The following is a 16,934-nucleotide window of genomic DNA, read 5'->3' as shown; positions in this document are numbered from 1 at the left end:
GAATTTAGCATTGTGGCCAAAGGAAAATCCCTGTATCTTTAGCAGAATATCAAAAAAGGAATAAAACAAGTGGGACATTTTTGTTTTATTTGTTTATTTTACTCTCTCTATATAAAAACTTTACATTTGTTATATTACCAACACATCCTTAGAAAGCCCATGTGTATTTGAAAGGCAGCAGGAGAGGAAAAAGCATTTAGAGAACTGTTACAACATCTACTGTTTTAGCATTCACTGGAGACATAAATAAATATTGGGTCAATGATTAAAAAACAAACATACTTAACAGTTCTTTAAAGTAATACAGTAACAGAAATATTTTAAGGCAATGTTTGTTATTATAAACAAAAAGAGTAAAGGTCAAAAAAGAAACACCGTTTTATTCAATTAAAATACCTATTCAGTCTTATAGGATTCCACAAAATGTGGCTTTGTTGCTTTTATTATAACCCCACAAAGTAATTCCATCACAGAGGAAATAAATAAGTATCCCTGCCTTTTTTTTAGTATTTCCATCTCATCTTTAAACCTGCAATGTCAGTTGTTCCTTGATATTTCTGTTCAGTTATTATAGATCAGACAGATGGAGATTCATGCCTCTTCCTGAAATCATTCTAAAATATACAGACTTTACACTGCACATGAAAAGAAAATGCTCTAGCAGAGATAAACAGAGATTCCAATTGTTTTAATTTCATGTTGTCAGGACTACTTTCTAAACAAATGACAAAGACAATATAGTGCCTTATTTAAAAAAAGAATTTGTCCTAACCAAGACTTTAAAGTCTTACTTCAATTACACAAGACTGAATGGCTTGTTCTATATAATTGTTGCAGGTCTTTGGGCAGCAATGACTTCATAAAAATATCCCAGTGTAACTAATATTTCAATATCTAAACAGTAGGATTTATAGTTAAGAAATATGCAATGCTTAAGTGCTTACCTGAAACACAAACTGCCATTAATCATTAACATTAAATGATTTTAGTTGACACTGCAGATTTGTCACTAAAGATATTTTAATAACCATGAAGGCACACACTACTTAATTAAGTGAAAAACAGGCAGAATATTTAAGGAATAACATCTGCCCCCATAACTATGATCAGCACCCTCATGTAACAAATAAAAACTACCACATGAATTCAGATTCACATGTGTTAAGTACAGTAATGCTTTTCTTCATAACAAAACTATGCTGATCCCAACTGGGGCAGAATTAAAAACAAAAAAGCTTCTTCTAATCGTATATATTTACAAATGTAACTACAAGTTTTCATTTGGACAAGCTGTATTCAGATTTTTAATTAAATTTTATCATGACTCATGAATCTGTTTGAGATGCTTATTTGAAATCTACAACTGCTATTATGAGTATAACACTACAGTATTTGAAAAACTGTCTATAACAACTTTTAAATACAACCCACACAACTGTAATATGAGATCGTTTGGCACAAGGAAACTAAAGACAAAATATAAAAAAAAAATGCATCAAACAGTATGCTTTGATATCTGTGGTTCTAAAATTGAAAAGCTCACCCAAACCTCAGTTACAGCATTTTGATTTTAATTTCCAGGCAAGACCACTTAAGGTCAGTATATGATTTATTAATTTTTTAAAATGCATATAAATCAGGTACAAAGTGCATGTTTTCCCCCAAACAGTTCAAAAAATGAACTAATGCCAACATTCAAACTTTCTGTTCAATATCTGAAGAAGAAAACTTTTTGTACATAACATAAATATGTTTTCCTCACATTCCTTTCTCTTTATAAAGTATTGCTATTTACATTTGAGAATATATAAACTGTTTGTAAGCCAAATGTGTCTACTTTACACAGAATTAGTTTCTTAGTATTAAAAATGATAAATGATTTATAAACAAAAAACAAAGAAAAGCTTGGTTTTCTGAACTTTGAAGTTTTAGGAACATTGAATCAATATCTTAATTTCGCAGCTTGATATCTTTTAAATTCATTATCTTGTTGTCAAAGAAAACCTTAAATTGTTTTACTATTTCTCCAAGGGTAACCCGTGTGTAAAACAAAACAAGCACCACTGGTGTTAAACTTCCGTACCTCACAGTTACAAATCACCTTAAACTATTGCTTAAATACTATCCCAGTACTTTAATGTTGCACACCAATTTGCCTTCATATTAAAACCTACATGAAAAAGACAAACAGAAATGTGTTTAAATTAAAAATGCACTGTCTTAGAAAGGCTATCACTTTATGAGTGTAACTGCATTTCTAAAATGGATCACAACAAGTTAACACATAAAACAATTAGACTGATGACTGTTTATGGGAGTAGGCACATATTTCATGAGAAACTTTTCTTCAAAAGTCCTCCAATGAAAATCATGAAGTTCATAACTTGTGAAGGGCCAGCAACTGACAAACTGATATGATATGGTGCTGTGCACAGTACTAAATAATGGTCAGCATGACCATGAAAACAGTGTTGTTTTCTAAACAGCAGCAAGCAAATGAAAGGTAACACCTATTGCATATTTCTAGTATACAGTATAATAGGATTTTTGTGTGTGTGTAAGATAAGAGTGACCTTCCGACACTCAAAAAAGGAAGGACAGCTTCAATTCATGAGGCACCACAAACTCAAGACATCTTTGTCATGGTGATTTCCTGTTTTCTTAACTATTGCTTAAGTCATTCTGGGGATAGGCTTTTCATGGATTTGCTTTTTTCTCTCTGTGGTTTCATTTTGCTTTCTGTCTTGTTTCCACTGCTCAGACGTTTTAAGACTTTCATGGGTTTAAATTTTCCTTTCTTCTTAGGATCACTATCAGAGTCTTTGTGGAAGTCTTTAAACATAAAAGAAAAACATATTAGAGACTGAAGAATAACTGTACAATATACCATATTTTTAGAATCTACTGCCCAAAATACTGCATCTCTTAAAAGCTTTTGGTTTTACAGGTATCATATAAAGAAGGCAAGCCATATAAGAAAACAAAAAAATGGAACAGCTGTATAATTATTATGTAATTAAAAAGGAGAATGAAATAAAAAGGAAAGGAAAATCGAACTTCCTAGTTTAGCAATATGTGTAAAGCTGGAGAAGCTGACATGCAAACAAATCTTCAGCACATTGCCTATCTTACTTAAACGGTTTAAATAAATCATCCTTTGATTTTGATGCAATGCAATTCTCTAACTGTATCTGCTTCATTTCTTTATTTCCCTTAATAACAATATATATGTAAGCATGTTATGTGCTCTTTACAACAATGTATATAGGTAAGTGTATTATGTGCAACACCAGATAGCAAGTACATTGAACCGCCATCAAATACATTTCAGCATTACTAAATAATTATATAAAAAAAAACTCTTAAAAGCATGGTGTGATTTTGCAAAAAAAAATGTAGAGAGAAGCTGAAGCCATTGATAGAAAATTCAAAACACATTAATATGCCAGTAAATCTGCAATGTTTAAAAGTTTATGTAATTACACTGATATTAAAAAATATTTGCAGCTATACAGATACTACTATTCAGTAGATGCAGCCCTGTAATACTTTTTAATTTTTTTAATTAATGCAATCCACAATAAGATATTATGTTTAATTTGACAGTATTTACTTGGAAATTGTTGTGCAAGTTTAACAAATCCTCCCTTGAGTCTGCCGATTTAAAAACACAGACTGTCCTGTAATTTTCACATCAAAGTTGAAGTCTCTTTATCTGCCTTTTATTTGTACAATACTAGGGGGCTTCGCTCACCCACCCCCGGGTTTGGTTTATCGGATATACAATTTAAAAAGATTGTTATTTTCATGGGAATTGTTACATATTCATTATTTTCACTTTTACTTTAAAACTTTTGGAAAAACAATACTTGTCCTTTATTTCCAGCCCCGGGCGTGGTTAAATCTCTTTCTCGCAGGACATAGACTGGTAACACCGCTCGCGTTGTGAAGGGGGGGCGGGGTGGGGGGTGGCAGAACGCATGCTCAGGAGATGCCGTTGGATCAGCTGCTGTCTTTCTGCTGCTGGTGTGCTGCGTGTTTTGTTTGTCGCGCTGCGCATCGATCATTTCAAAGCCTGTACAGCAGCTGTTCTTTTGCCACTTCGCGTCTCTTCCGCTCGTGTCGTGAAGGGGGTGGGGGTGGGCTAAACGCATGCTAAGGAGAAGCACTCGGATCATCTGCTGGCTTGTTGCTGCTGGCGAGCTGCATGTTCTGCTTGTTGATGTTTTAAGAGCTGGAAGCACATGAAGTGTCTCTGCCAACAGCATTCCAACAACTGCTAGGTTAGATGTCCGTGAACTTGTTTTAAATGTTCTCTCACTGCCTTGTCTCACGTGCCGTTAAAAAGTGTCTCACGTGGGACGTCAAATTGTCTTCTGAGAAGATCACGTCTCGTCTCCCAAGTCTCCCTTCCAAGATTTTTTTTTTATAATAGAGAGAAATGGAAGTGTAAATGAATTAACATACACCGATTTTGATACAGAACAGTACCTTTAAATGCTTGGGTCTGCATTAGTTCACAGTCAAGTAGACACAAACTGTAAGAATTCAGTATAACTGCTGCTTTCTACAACAAAGATTAATTAAGTATCTGCAGGAATCTCTTAAGACTTAACGTTTAAGGCCATGAAGTCTATGATAAAAAACATACAAAGGTGGTGTTTGAAGAATTACCAAAATGGAAACTACCGCTCTCAAATAAAAATAAAACTGCTCAGCTCAAGTTTGATAAAACCATACAGCATTATATTTGAGGAGTAAAATAAACATTACTGACCAACATCACAGCTTTACCCTGACTGCGAAGAATGATGGAGGGAACATACAACACAAAAATTACCCCAAAAGTAGAGTAAATCAAAAACAGAAAGGCTTAAGAATAGAAATCTTGTATTTGAAAATGGCCAGGTCAGAAACATCTTCTTTATCCTAAACAAATGTAGTGGCATGGACTAGAGCACGTCGTTCATAAAAGGCTTCCTAGGAATACAAATGAAATTAAAAATAAAGTGAAATGAGCCAAAATTACTTAAATATGGTGCAGATCTGATAGGCAGCTGTATGGTTGAGTTTACTACAGCTATTGTATGGGCAAAAAAAGAAGACTCCTTGTCATACCTTTAACAATGTACCACACTACAATCAGTTAATGAATCCAAGCCCAATTTGGTACACAGTTGCACAGGGGCAAAATGCTCCGTTACTTCCAGCCCCATTGAGTGTGTGGGCTCCGATTTTGTATAATTCTATGATTTACTATAGAGTATATATCAAATAATTCACGATGAAGGTTGTTATTAATAAAATATTCATAGCAATATATTTGAAAACTGTGTATTTAACCAAAGCTTGTTGCCTGCATTATTTAAATTTGATTAAGGAGAATTATTTGAATGCCCTATGCATATGCTCTACTGGTGTGTGATTATTTTTCTCAGCATTTTATTATTTGTTTTGTCTGAAAATGTCATATATTGACACATATGTGGACCAATACCAAAGGAATAGTTAACCTAAAAATCCCATTATTCAATTACAAAATACTGAACTGCATTTATCTTTCTAGTCCGATGTATAAAATAAAAAATAACCAGATTGAAAAGCATGGTCTCCTCTTGAATACAGAATATTGTTCGTGGCAAGAAAACTAACTGAAGTTTTAAATTTGGGTTGAATTTGTCTCAATTAAAACAAATTAGTCTAGTTTTACTGTATTAAAATAAAAAAAAAAACATTATGAAACACTTGCCTTTCTTTTTAATAAGGTCTTCTAGCATTTTGTCTTCTTCTTCTTCCCTAAGAAAGAAAGAAAAAAACTTCAATAAAATTGCAGAGATTAAATAAAAGCATGTTCTTTATAACAGGTGTCAACTTAACAGGAACTGTGGTAATGGAAAAAAGATGCAATGTTCTCTAATTTTTACACAATTGCACAGTACCCACATGTGTAGGTCATGATATATACAGATGTAATGAGGGATGAGATAGGTCTCTCTTTTATTATAACTGCTGTTTTCACAACAGTTGGGTTGGTGGTGCATGTTTTGTTTTCTGCTTATTTTGAGGCATTTCATGATATTTCTGGAGGGTCATGTACCTATGAATAAAGATTTCTGAGAATTTTCCTAAGATAGTTTACCTATTTTCATGAGACTAGAAAGGATTACAGCAATATTTCTAAAGTCTATGACCTACATGAGTTCACAGTCCGGAACCCAGTGTACAAATAGAGGAAATTCAACCCCAGAAAGTACAGAATGCTAAATAATTTCACGTTTGATTTGTTTATTTAAAAAAGGAAAAAAAAACAAAAATCCCCCACAAATTTCCTGTACATAGAAAATGTAACTCTGGCTTGAATGGCAAGTATGCTACTTTTATCAAACATAAATTTAATTAAATTTTCTCTTTATTTTTTTCTTTTGCATTAATAAAGATGCTTTGCTTTGACGGCTTTGCAAAAATATGTCCAGGAATTTATTGTATGACATAGACCCTTATGTTATCAAGGTAAACCAAACTGCTTATGATGTTCTTGAAAGCAAGCTTTATTAGAAGGAAATGCCTTTGAGTCACAACAATTGAGATTCCTTTTATCAGGGTCAACAGTCTCTTATATCACACATTCAATATTTACAGGGATAGAAGAAAAAAAAAAAAGGACCAAAAAGCATTATCCTAAACGTCAAGCATGGCATTGGAAGTATAATGGTTTGCGACTGCTTTCTAGCCTCAGGGCCAGACAGATAATAAGTGAGACAGCAATCAGCTCTGAACTACAACAGAAAAACCTTTATTTACAAAGAAAAAAAAAAGAATTTTTAGGGTATCAGTTGAGATGAAGCATAAGAGAATGAAAACCATGCTGCAAGAAAACAATTCCAAACAAAGAAGGAAATCTAAAACAGAATGGACGTTTCACACTTTTTCACATAATTTGTACATTATACTAATGGTCACCAACAGTTTAGATTACTTTGCAGACACAATTAGGTACCATGCTTATTACTAAATAAATTTTGAAATCATAAATCTATATTTGCATTGAGTTATGATGAACAAAACTGTTTTATTATTCACTAAAGACTACCTTGAGTTATTTGTGTAAGGTTGGAACCAACTCTGCATAGGGCATGGGCTAATTGCCAGGCTCCCTTACTATCACAATGTCACAGAGAGAATATGCAAACTCGGTACAGCTAAATGATCAGGATGTGTATTTTACTCTGGAATTGTTATGCAAACCACCATGCCACATTATTTTTCTATGTTGTTTTACAAGCAGATATAAGTAATATTATCTAAAGTGAAACAATAAAAACTTATATATATTATATATATATATATATATATATATATATATATATATATATATATAAACAAAATATTACAAATTTGATTTGTAATGGTATGGAATTGGACAAAAAAGACAATGTATTTACCTCTGCCTGTCTTCATCAAGGCAATTAACAATTGCATTGCGTTGTTCAATTATAGTTACTAGCTCCTGCATAAGTTCCTGTTCTCTTGTTCTGTCATCATCTGTCCATTCTTTTTCTGTTTTAAGAAATTGGAAAAAAAGTGTTTTTGTACATGCAAAATACATTGATTTGCAATATCAAGATAACCTGGCATAGACAACTGTGAACAGAGTATGGAGCCTTCAGAAAACAAACAATATATGCACCATAGACAAAACAGTAACATTTAAAGTAAGCCTTATTCATTGGTACCTGCTCCTGTATAGATTCTAGTAACAATCTTAACTTTCAGACAATGTGCATATTAAGAATGACTTTACAAAAACAATGTAAAAAACACTTAGTACTTTTCCAGTATATATACCAGAATTGTTTTAGATTGCTTAACTCAATTAAAATATATTACAGAAGAATCCAAAATATATATAAAAAATAAGATTGAAAAATATTACTCATTCAAAAAGTTGCACATAGTCTGACATTATGCAATAATATTCTTTGCAGCTGTAAAAGATTAAGTGAAACTGATGTCTAACTTGAAATGGATCCAGATAGCCACAGACATGCTACCTGCATATTTTCCAACTTGACATCATGATGCTTGGTTTGTCACCATTTTCTTAGAAGGAGGCTAACCTCTTTTGCTATGTAGCATTGACACTGTGACTTTTATATTAGACACTTGTGGTCCTTAAATTGAGTGGGTTCAAGAATGGTTTCACACACAGAAAATTATTTGTAAATCAACCAGTATAAGCACAACCTTCTTTGTCATGTGCAGTATGTGATGAGGCTATGCTATTTTCACACTGTTACGCCAAAGCATAATTGGCTCTTATTCAATAGTGTATATATTATCTCAGATAATTATTTAAAAGAACTGTACTTCCCTCATCAATATCAAAGGATGTTACTTTTAGATCACTACTGAATTACTTTTAATCAACTTAAAATATTACTGAATGTGGTTCCCTCCATTGGGGGTGCTGCAAATTGCTCAAAACCCCTTTTCTTACACTTGTGCTTATTTTTTCTTCAGAACAAATGACAGCAGGTTCCTAGTATATTAGTCCCAACATCTGTTAAGCGAATAGAAAGAGTTTCAACAAAAGGAAAACTAATTAATGAGGGGGAAAAAATCAATCAATCTAAATACATTTTTTCCTAGACAAGCTTATCTTAAAATTCTTAACTATATACAAAGCTAAAATGCAAATACTACATAAACGTAAAGGAAACAAATAAATAATGCTGCTTTTTCTGAAAAGTAAAGATTAACACAAACACGCACAGCAAACAAAAAACATATCAAAACATAAATATACTTTGGAAACAAAGAGGTTGGAAGCATGCACTGATAGCACATTGCTGCAGCCACCACACAATGAACCACCTGGATTTGAACCTGACTGCAGCGGGTGACACCTCAGCACCACACTGGAACAGAGTGCGTTTTGTTTATGGTGGCTGGACTGCCAAAAACCCCCAAGTTTTCACAGTTAAGTTGGAAGACCTGCTTGCAGGGCTGGATGCAGATTAACGTCATACCCAGGACAAGATAATTGTAGGTTAAGGGCCTTGCTTAAAGGGCACAATGGAGTAGAGTCACTTCTGGTGTTTACGAGATTCGAACCGACAACCTTCCAATTGCCGGCGCAGATCCCTAGCCTCAGAGCCATAGTAGTACATTTACCAATTTGACACACAGATAAAGGCAAAATGTTCTTTCAACAAGAGACAAACCAAATGCATGCTTCATCACGGGGTAGAATTCTTTTTTCTAATACACTTCTCCTGAGATCTTACATCCTATATTTCACGCCAAAGTGCAACATGAACACAGTTTCTTCTCTCTCTCAAATACTTCTTTATATAGGACTAAGAAACAAGGAAAACAAATGCTATTTGTGCTAGGCAACACATTTATGAAATTCCCATTCATCCATCTTCTGTTGTTGGTTGGGCAGCAGTCTAAGCAAAGATGCTCAAATATATATTTTCCCCATCAACTACTCCAGCACCTCCATGAGGAAAACTGAAGTGTTTCCAGGCCAGGTGAGACATAATCTCTTCAGCGTGTCCCTGGTTCTGCCCCGATGTCTCCTCCCTGTTGGATATGACCAAACCACCTGCCCAGGGAGGCACCCTAATCAAATACTCGAACCACCTCTGAACTGGCTATTTTTCATGTGAATGAGCAGTAGCTCTACTCTGAGCTCCTTCTGAATGTCTGTGCTCCTCATCCTATCTCTAAGTCTGGGCTCAGACACACTGATAAGGAAACTCATTTCTGCCACTTGTGTCCACAATTTAGTTCTTCTGGTCACTACCCATAGCTCATGACCATAGGTGAGGGTAGGAATGTAGATCAACTGATAAATCAAAACCTGATCCTCACCTCGGAGGCTTCTCGATCTACTTCACTTAGCACTGTTAAAGGTCACAGCCCGATAAAGCAAGCATGACCACATCATCCACAAACAGCAAAGATGTGATCCTGAGGTTACCAAATTGGACACCCTCCACTCCACTCCTTGATGTGCCTAGAAAAGCTGTCCGTAAAAATTATGAACAGTCAGTCAATCATTTTCCAACCCATTATGAACAGAATTGAAGAAAAAAGGCAGCCCTGGTAGAGTTCCACCCTGACCGGGAATGAGTCTGACTTACTGCCAGCAATAGGAACCAAGCGGTCACTCCAGTTATAGAGTGACCGAAAAGCCTTCAATAGCAGGCCCGATACCACCATACTCCCCATCACCCTCCCAAATGTGCAATTGTATGCCCTTTCCAAGTTCACAAAACACATGAAGACTTATTTGAGCATACACCTATGAACCTCCCAGAAAAAAAAAAGGTAGTCCAGTGTTCCTCCTGAACTCAAGGCTAGGCCAACAGCTGGATCCTCCTTTCCAGAACACTGGCATAAGCCTTCCCAGGGAGGCTGAGAACTATGATCATCCTAAAGTTGGAGCACACACTTTAGTTGCCTTCCTTAAAGATGTGGACCACCACAAAAGTTTACCAATTCAGAGGGACTGTCTCCAACCTCCACGTAATGCTGAAGATGTGTGTCAGCCAGGATGGGTCAGCAACATCCAGAGCCTTTAGGAACTCAGGGTGAATATCATCCACCACCAGCACCTTGCCACTGAGTATTACAAGTAGCACCAGTAAGCAGAAGCTGCATTACAGGTAAGCACCACTTAACATCCACAATACATTCTCTGAAAAAGCACATTACGCAATTTGGAGGTTGTGCGAACCCCATATTTACAGTGCTTAGCAAAGCTATATGGGACACTGTAGTGTACTCTTTTTGACTAAATACAGAAAGATAATGCTACAGCACCCCAGAGATGTGCAGTTGGGTGATGCTGCCTATGAGTCAAAGCATACACTGCTATATGGTAAACTCTTTATTTGTAAGTAAATAAAGTTCACATTACACTGACGATAGAAAGTACAGCACAGTACTGGCAGCGCAATTACTTTGTATATTATACAAGAGACATGAGATAAACGTGTTATGTGTGGGAAGCTGTTGTGTTTGCTATGTCCGGTTATGTCCACTGCATACCAATATTTGATGGGGATTTCTGAACTCTACTATGTCCTTATAAAACCACAGACGTATATGCGGTCGGATGTTGCCCGAAAAGACTTTATGTGGCACATAGCTGTAGGCTTAAAAAAAGGTAATAAGTTCTTTTGGTTGTTTACAGGGCCTCTTGTAGGTGCATTGAATATTGATATGACTTTACTGTTTGGACAGCAGCTGAAAATGAAGCAGCTTTCACAGTCGAAAAAGCAAAACAGGTTTACATGATTTTTTTGCCACATGTAATTTTATCATATCACTAACTGTTCCGTGATGTTAATTTAATGTTTATTGATGGCTCTAAATCAGCCCATTATGAGAGACAGTGTGTGTGTGTTGATGTGTGAAAATGTGTGCCATACAATGGACTGGTATCTTGTTTAGGAGTTTTTGCTGATTTTTTGTCAAATGTTTATGAGATCATCCCTGGCGTGCTGTTACCATAAACTAAATTAGTAGGTTAGAAACTGGGAGAGTGGAATTTAGGAGGAAATGTTTCATCTCTAGAGAAGAGAGAGCCAGGAATTTACTTACAGTCTTTCTTTTCACTTTAATGAATATATGTTTCTGCTACTCTGTAGGGTAAAACAAAAACTGTTACCTTACTTGACATGATTAAGGCAGAGTAATTCCTTCCTTCATACACTCCCTAATCTCAAGATCCTGATTTCATTTGCAGGAATTTGTTTAACTATATTGTGTTCTGAATTTTTAAAACTCCTATTTTTCATATCTCAGCAGTAATTCCTTGATAAATCTGCTGTACTGAATTAAATCACTTCTTTACATTTGATTTATTCTGATTGATTGATAGAAACCTGAAACTTTGTAGAGGATCTTCATTCCTTTGCCACCTAACTCTGATGACTATTAATTTTTGGACATGCCCTACAAGTTATAGAACAGACAAAAATTACATTTCTTTCATAAACTTAGCCATTAGACTTTATTTATGATAGTTATCGGAGCATTGTTCCACCAGAGTCCCTGCTTCAATCTGGTATTTAATCTTTTCCTTGTTTTTGGTTTGTAGACTAAAGTCTGCTTACATTTATATTAATGATTCATTCACACTTGAAAATCCATGGGATGTGATTTCAAGAGTTTAATTTGAATCACATCAGCTGTACTGATACAAATGGACATAATCATTGTTGCACAAACAGCTGTAAACTTTATAGATATTGATCACTGCATTGTGAGCTACCATGCCACAGAAAGCATTTAATCTGGCCTTGTACTTTTTCTACCAACATTAAAGAAATACACAGTGTCTAGTGATAGGCTTAACTATAATATTATTTAAAACTGTAGGTCTATTTTTTTGGGTTCCTGAATACATAAGCAATTCTCACAATATGTTCATATAGCATTATCACTTTTAAGAGCAACTGGTTCCAATTGTCTGTACTATATTGATTAACTGTGGCGGAGCAGAATGAGTACCATTAAAAGGATGATTTGGTAAGTGGAAGCTGTATAGGCACAAATGGTTCACAAAAATGAGATGTTAAACAAAAGTTAATTTCTGTATGTACTTCATAAACCTACTAGCAAACAAATCAACAAGCTCGTGTATTATAAAGTAATCACCTAGAAAGACTGTCATATTGAAAACCATTAGATTTAATGCAGTGAGACAGCAGAACAAAGCCTTGGATGCCCAAGGCACAAATAATAAATAGTTAACATTACTTGATATGATCTGAGTGTTTGAATTGTATTTCCACCTGGACTCACCTGGTTTGTTCAAGAGACATCTTAGTTCATATTCTACATCTGCCTGCCTTTCCTCTAAGTTCTGTTGTTTTGCTCTGTGTAGAAAATAACACACTACATTAACCATTATGGGACAATAATATTTTAAATCTGGGATTAAATCACTTATAAACAATACCATTACATTTAGCTGCTACTGTATTTTACTGCATTATCAAGCTTAAAACAGTGTTGATTTAAAAAATTAATCATTTTGTAATTTATTAAACTGACAAGTAAATTAAAAATAAAAATATTTTAGTTTTTTTACCACTGTAGATAACATCTTTTTAAATACAGAAATACAATGTTACCTATTGTTTCAGAGTATCTCTATTATTTAAAAATTATACAGTACATTTGTGCTACATTCCCCTGTTTCAGGTAAGAATATGTATTAGGAAAATTGTTTGCCAGGCGTTTTCTTTTGCATTCATTGAGCACACACAAAAATGAACCATTGGCTTTAGCCTGCACTAATACCTTTGCTGTATTCCTCCGAGTATGCCTGTAACTATGTAAAGTCTGGAAAATTGTTAATGAAGGAAATACAGTAGTAGGAAATTGGGTGCTGATGAATAAGAGACTTAAGTAACAAAAAACAGAACAAACCCCTAATATGAGCCAGTAGATAGCAACAAAATGTTACAAAAGAACTTAAAGCAAAACACTTCTTCTGTCACACAAGGGTTGAGAAAATGTCAAAGTTAAGGCATACCAGACCATCTCTGAATGTGTTACTACTTACTAAAGTAAATAATGACTACAGCAACAGAATACTTTCAGAAATGTTTAGAAACATTTTGTATACTTATGTATGCAAAATAAGATGACCTCAAAACCTCTGGCTGGTACTTTTTTTCACTCATTAGAACAGTAATCTAAGACAGGGGTAGGCAACGTCGGTCCTGGAGTGCCACAGTATGTGCAGGTTTTTGTTCCAACCCAGTTCCTTAACGAGAACTCAATTATTGCTGATGAAGCACATATTGCTTAAGTGACATTTTAATGCTTCATTTTAGTGGTCTCGCTTGTTAAGGTTCTCCAACCTTAATTGCTTATTTCAATCTTAAACTGCTGCATTCAGTGTTTTAATTGCTCCTTAATAGCAATAAGATCAATAAGATGTAAAAGACAAAGCAGCCAGCAGTTCTCCAGCTAGCTTTTTTCCAATTACATCTGTGTGTGTTCATCATGCACGGTTTGATTTAATAAAACACTTAATAGAAAAATGTGACAGACTGAAAATGATCTGTTTTAGGCTTCAAATCATTTAGATGATATCCTTGAAAAGGAAAAAAATCTACGATATAAAAGCCTTACATTGCACAGACTAACAAGCCATAAAATTAAATAAGGTCTGAGATTGGCAATGATCCATATTACTAACCGAGAATGCTAAACCGGATGATGGACGCAGGCACATCCGGCAATGGGCCGTAGCTGCAAAAAGACGTACTGCGCAGGCGCAAAAACAGTCCGCGAGGGTTGGCTGAGGAGCCAAGAAAGGCGGATAGAAGAGGGCGAGAGAGGCGGATGAGGGGCCGCGAGAGGCGGACAAGACCACAGAAAAAAGGAGTGAGCACAGGAAAAATTGAGAAATGAGGCGCAAAGAGCACCGAAAAAAGGAAACGGCCCATAAAAAAGTATTCAAACGCAAGCAAAGCACGAAACACATTGCACACGAAACTAGACCCCAAAAAAAAAAAAAAAAAAAAAAGAGGCTCGCGCACAACAGCAAGGCACCCCCCCCTACAGGCACCGGACGGGACACACACCAAGAGGGGGATTCAACAAGCCCATGGAACACAAAAAAAAGAACACAAAACCACCCCACAGACCCTACAAGCAAGGGACGGGACACACACAAAGAGGGGGATTCAACAAGACACAGGAACACAAAAAGAAAGAAGACGCTCGCGCGACAACAATCCTCAACCCCCCCCCCCACACACACATCCATAAGAAGTGACACCCAAAGCCACATATTCTAAAGTGAACATCAACACCTTCACACTAGACAGCATAGGTGTCAGCATTGGTGGATCACCTTACAATAAAGCACTATTAACCGTTCAACTGCAGAAAAAGAAACATATTAACAGTGACTGCGATCCTTCTTATTACTTATCCATATTTCGCATGCTGAGAAAGAAACAAGTCATGAATACACGGTCACGGGTACAAAACGAAAAGGAAAGGATAACAGGAACAAACACACGAAAACGAAAGAAACAACAAAATAGACGGCTATGCAGCATGGGTGGATCTCATTACAATAAGGCACTATTAACCGTTCAACCGCAGAAAAGGCTCCATATTAACAGTGAGTGCAATTCTCCTTATTACTTATCCATATTTCTAAAAGAAAAAATGTCTCGACTCCAAAAACGCAAAGCTCAACTAAAGCTTCTAACTAACGATGTACCTAAAAGTAAAAACTTTATGAACTGCATTAGATCCTACAATGGTTCATTTGCTTTTGCATATACCGGAGTAAATATCAGGCCACCAAAAGGCAATGGCCCATACTACTTTCGCATATGTGCACAAATACTGCATCGCATTGGAACAGTGCACCCTGAAACAAATCAACAACGCAAATATGCACAAATCTACATCCTAGATCCACATGACGCAAACTATCAATCAAAGTGCTGCATCGCAACAGGCACGGATTCAAAACGAAACACCTCCCGTCTCAGACATACGTTAACGGCAGCGAAGGCTACAACGGGCTTCTCACACAGCACAGGCAAATCGATTACAGCTCCAAAACAACACGTCCCAAATACTACACATGCAACGACGCGCCTCTCAAACTACACAAGGAAAACATACACCAGGAAAATTCATTAGGATTAATGAATGTCATTTACAATCATTGTCATTCAGTTCACTTCCCTGAAGAAACAACTGGCAATACAAGTTATACATTTACACGTTGTTGTCAAAAGGGTCAAATTAGACTGCCTCCTTTACATTCATATACTGAATATCTACAAAAGCTTCTAACTAACGATGTACCTGAAAGTGAAATCTTTATCAACTACATTAGATCCTACAAATCGGTATCCACTATGAACATTAACGGTGGCACTGCACGTGACATCCGTCTTGAAAAAATGTTGTTTATTGATGAATGTTCAATGGCATGAAGTCACTTACTCAACACCATTCATAAACTTCTACAAACGTTTATGAATAATAATATTCGATTTGAAGGAAAGGTACTTTTATGAGGAGGAGATTTTAGACAGTGATTAGCTATTCTTCCAGATGCCATGCACTCAGCTATTGTTCAGTGCAACTTAAAATACGCAGACAATTGGCATTGCTTTCAAAAGATACAGTTAGTAAAAAAGATACGATGTCCAGAACCAGATCATAACAATTGCTTATTACAACTGAGAGATGGTACACTCACCAATACAGATGGACTTCAGGCACATATTATTACAATTCCTCAAGCCTTTATCTGCGACAACTTAGTTACAGAGACATTTCGAACAGCAATCTCATTAGACCAAATGCCCCTTTTAACACAACGCACTATATTATGTCCAAAAAATATTAATATGGAAAACATTAATACCCAAGTCATTCCATTACTTCCTGGAGAGACACAACTCTTTCTAAGCTCTGACAAACTTGACTCTGATCACAACAATAACCATCTTAAATGACCTTACAAGTTCTGAGCTGGAATTACCTTTTACACTTAAACGGCGTGTACAAAGAAATTTTCAAATAAACCTTTACACTGTGACACACACTTTATTGTTTGCTTTCTATTTGCATCATCTACACCGTCACACTATTCTATATCTCATTCATACATCACGCTCTTTGTCATTCCCAACACCAGGGGTTGGCGAGCGAAGCGAGCAGGGGGCGGAGCCCTCTAGTTGGTTTCTAATTAACCCTTTAACCGCCAACTCCCTAAATATTCCCCAAGCCAGGCGAAATCTGAACAATTTTCGTTTTTTTACTTTTTTACATTTTTTTTACATTTTTTACATTTATTCAAGCAGTATTGACCACTAAATGTTGTGCAAGTTGCCAGTGTATACACGAAATCTATAAATGTAACC

General features: G+C 35.7%; 1 protein-coding gene across 3 annotated transcripts in view; it reads right to left on the bottom strand.

The window, feature by feature from the left end:
• Positions 1-70: 70 nt before the first annotated feature.
• Positions 71-16,934, bottom strand: part of micall1a (MICAL-like 1a) — a 73,281-nt gene continuing 56,417 nt past the window's right edge. For 2 of the 3 annotated variants that reach the window (XM_028815278.2, XM_028815279.2), the window contains exons 13-16: positions 12,823-12,896; positions 7,443-7,557; positions 5,750-5,796; positions 71-2,832 (exon numbers count right to left, since the gene is read on the bottom strand). In XM_028815278.2, coding sequence (XP_028671111.2) covers positions 2,678-2,832; positions 5,750-5,796; positions 7,443-7,557; positions 12,823-12,896 — 391 coding nt within the window. In that variant the 3' untranslated portion in view covers positions 71-2,677. The remainder of the gene's footprint in view (positions 2,833-5,749; positions 5,797-7,442; positions 7,558-12,822; positions 12,897-16,934) is intronic. The other variant, XR_007936456.1, reaches the window with a different exon arrangement.

The sequence above is a fragment of the Erpetoichthys calabaricus genome, chromosome 12 (genome assembly GCF_900747795.2).
Source record: "Erpetoichthys calabaricus chromosome 12, fErpCal1.3, whole genome shotgun sequence".
NCBI lineage: Eukaryota > Metazoa > Chordata > Cladistia > Polypteriformes > Polypteridae > Erpetoichthys > Erpetoichthys calabaricus.
Note: the sequence above shows the minus strand (reverse complement) of the source record. Positions and strands in the feature narration are given on the sequence as shown.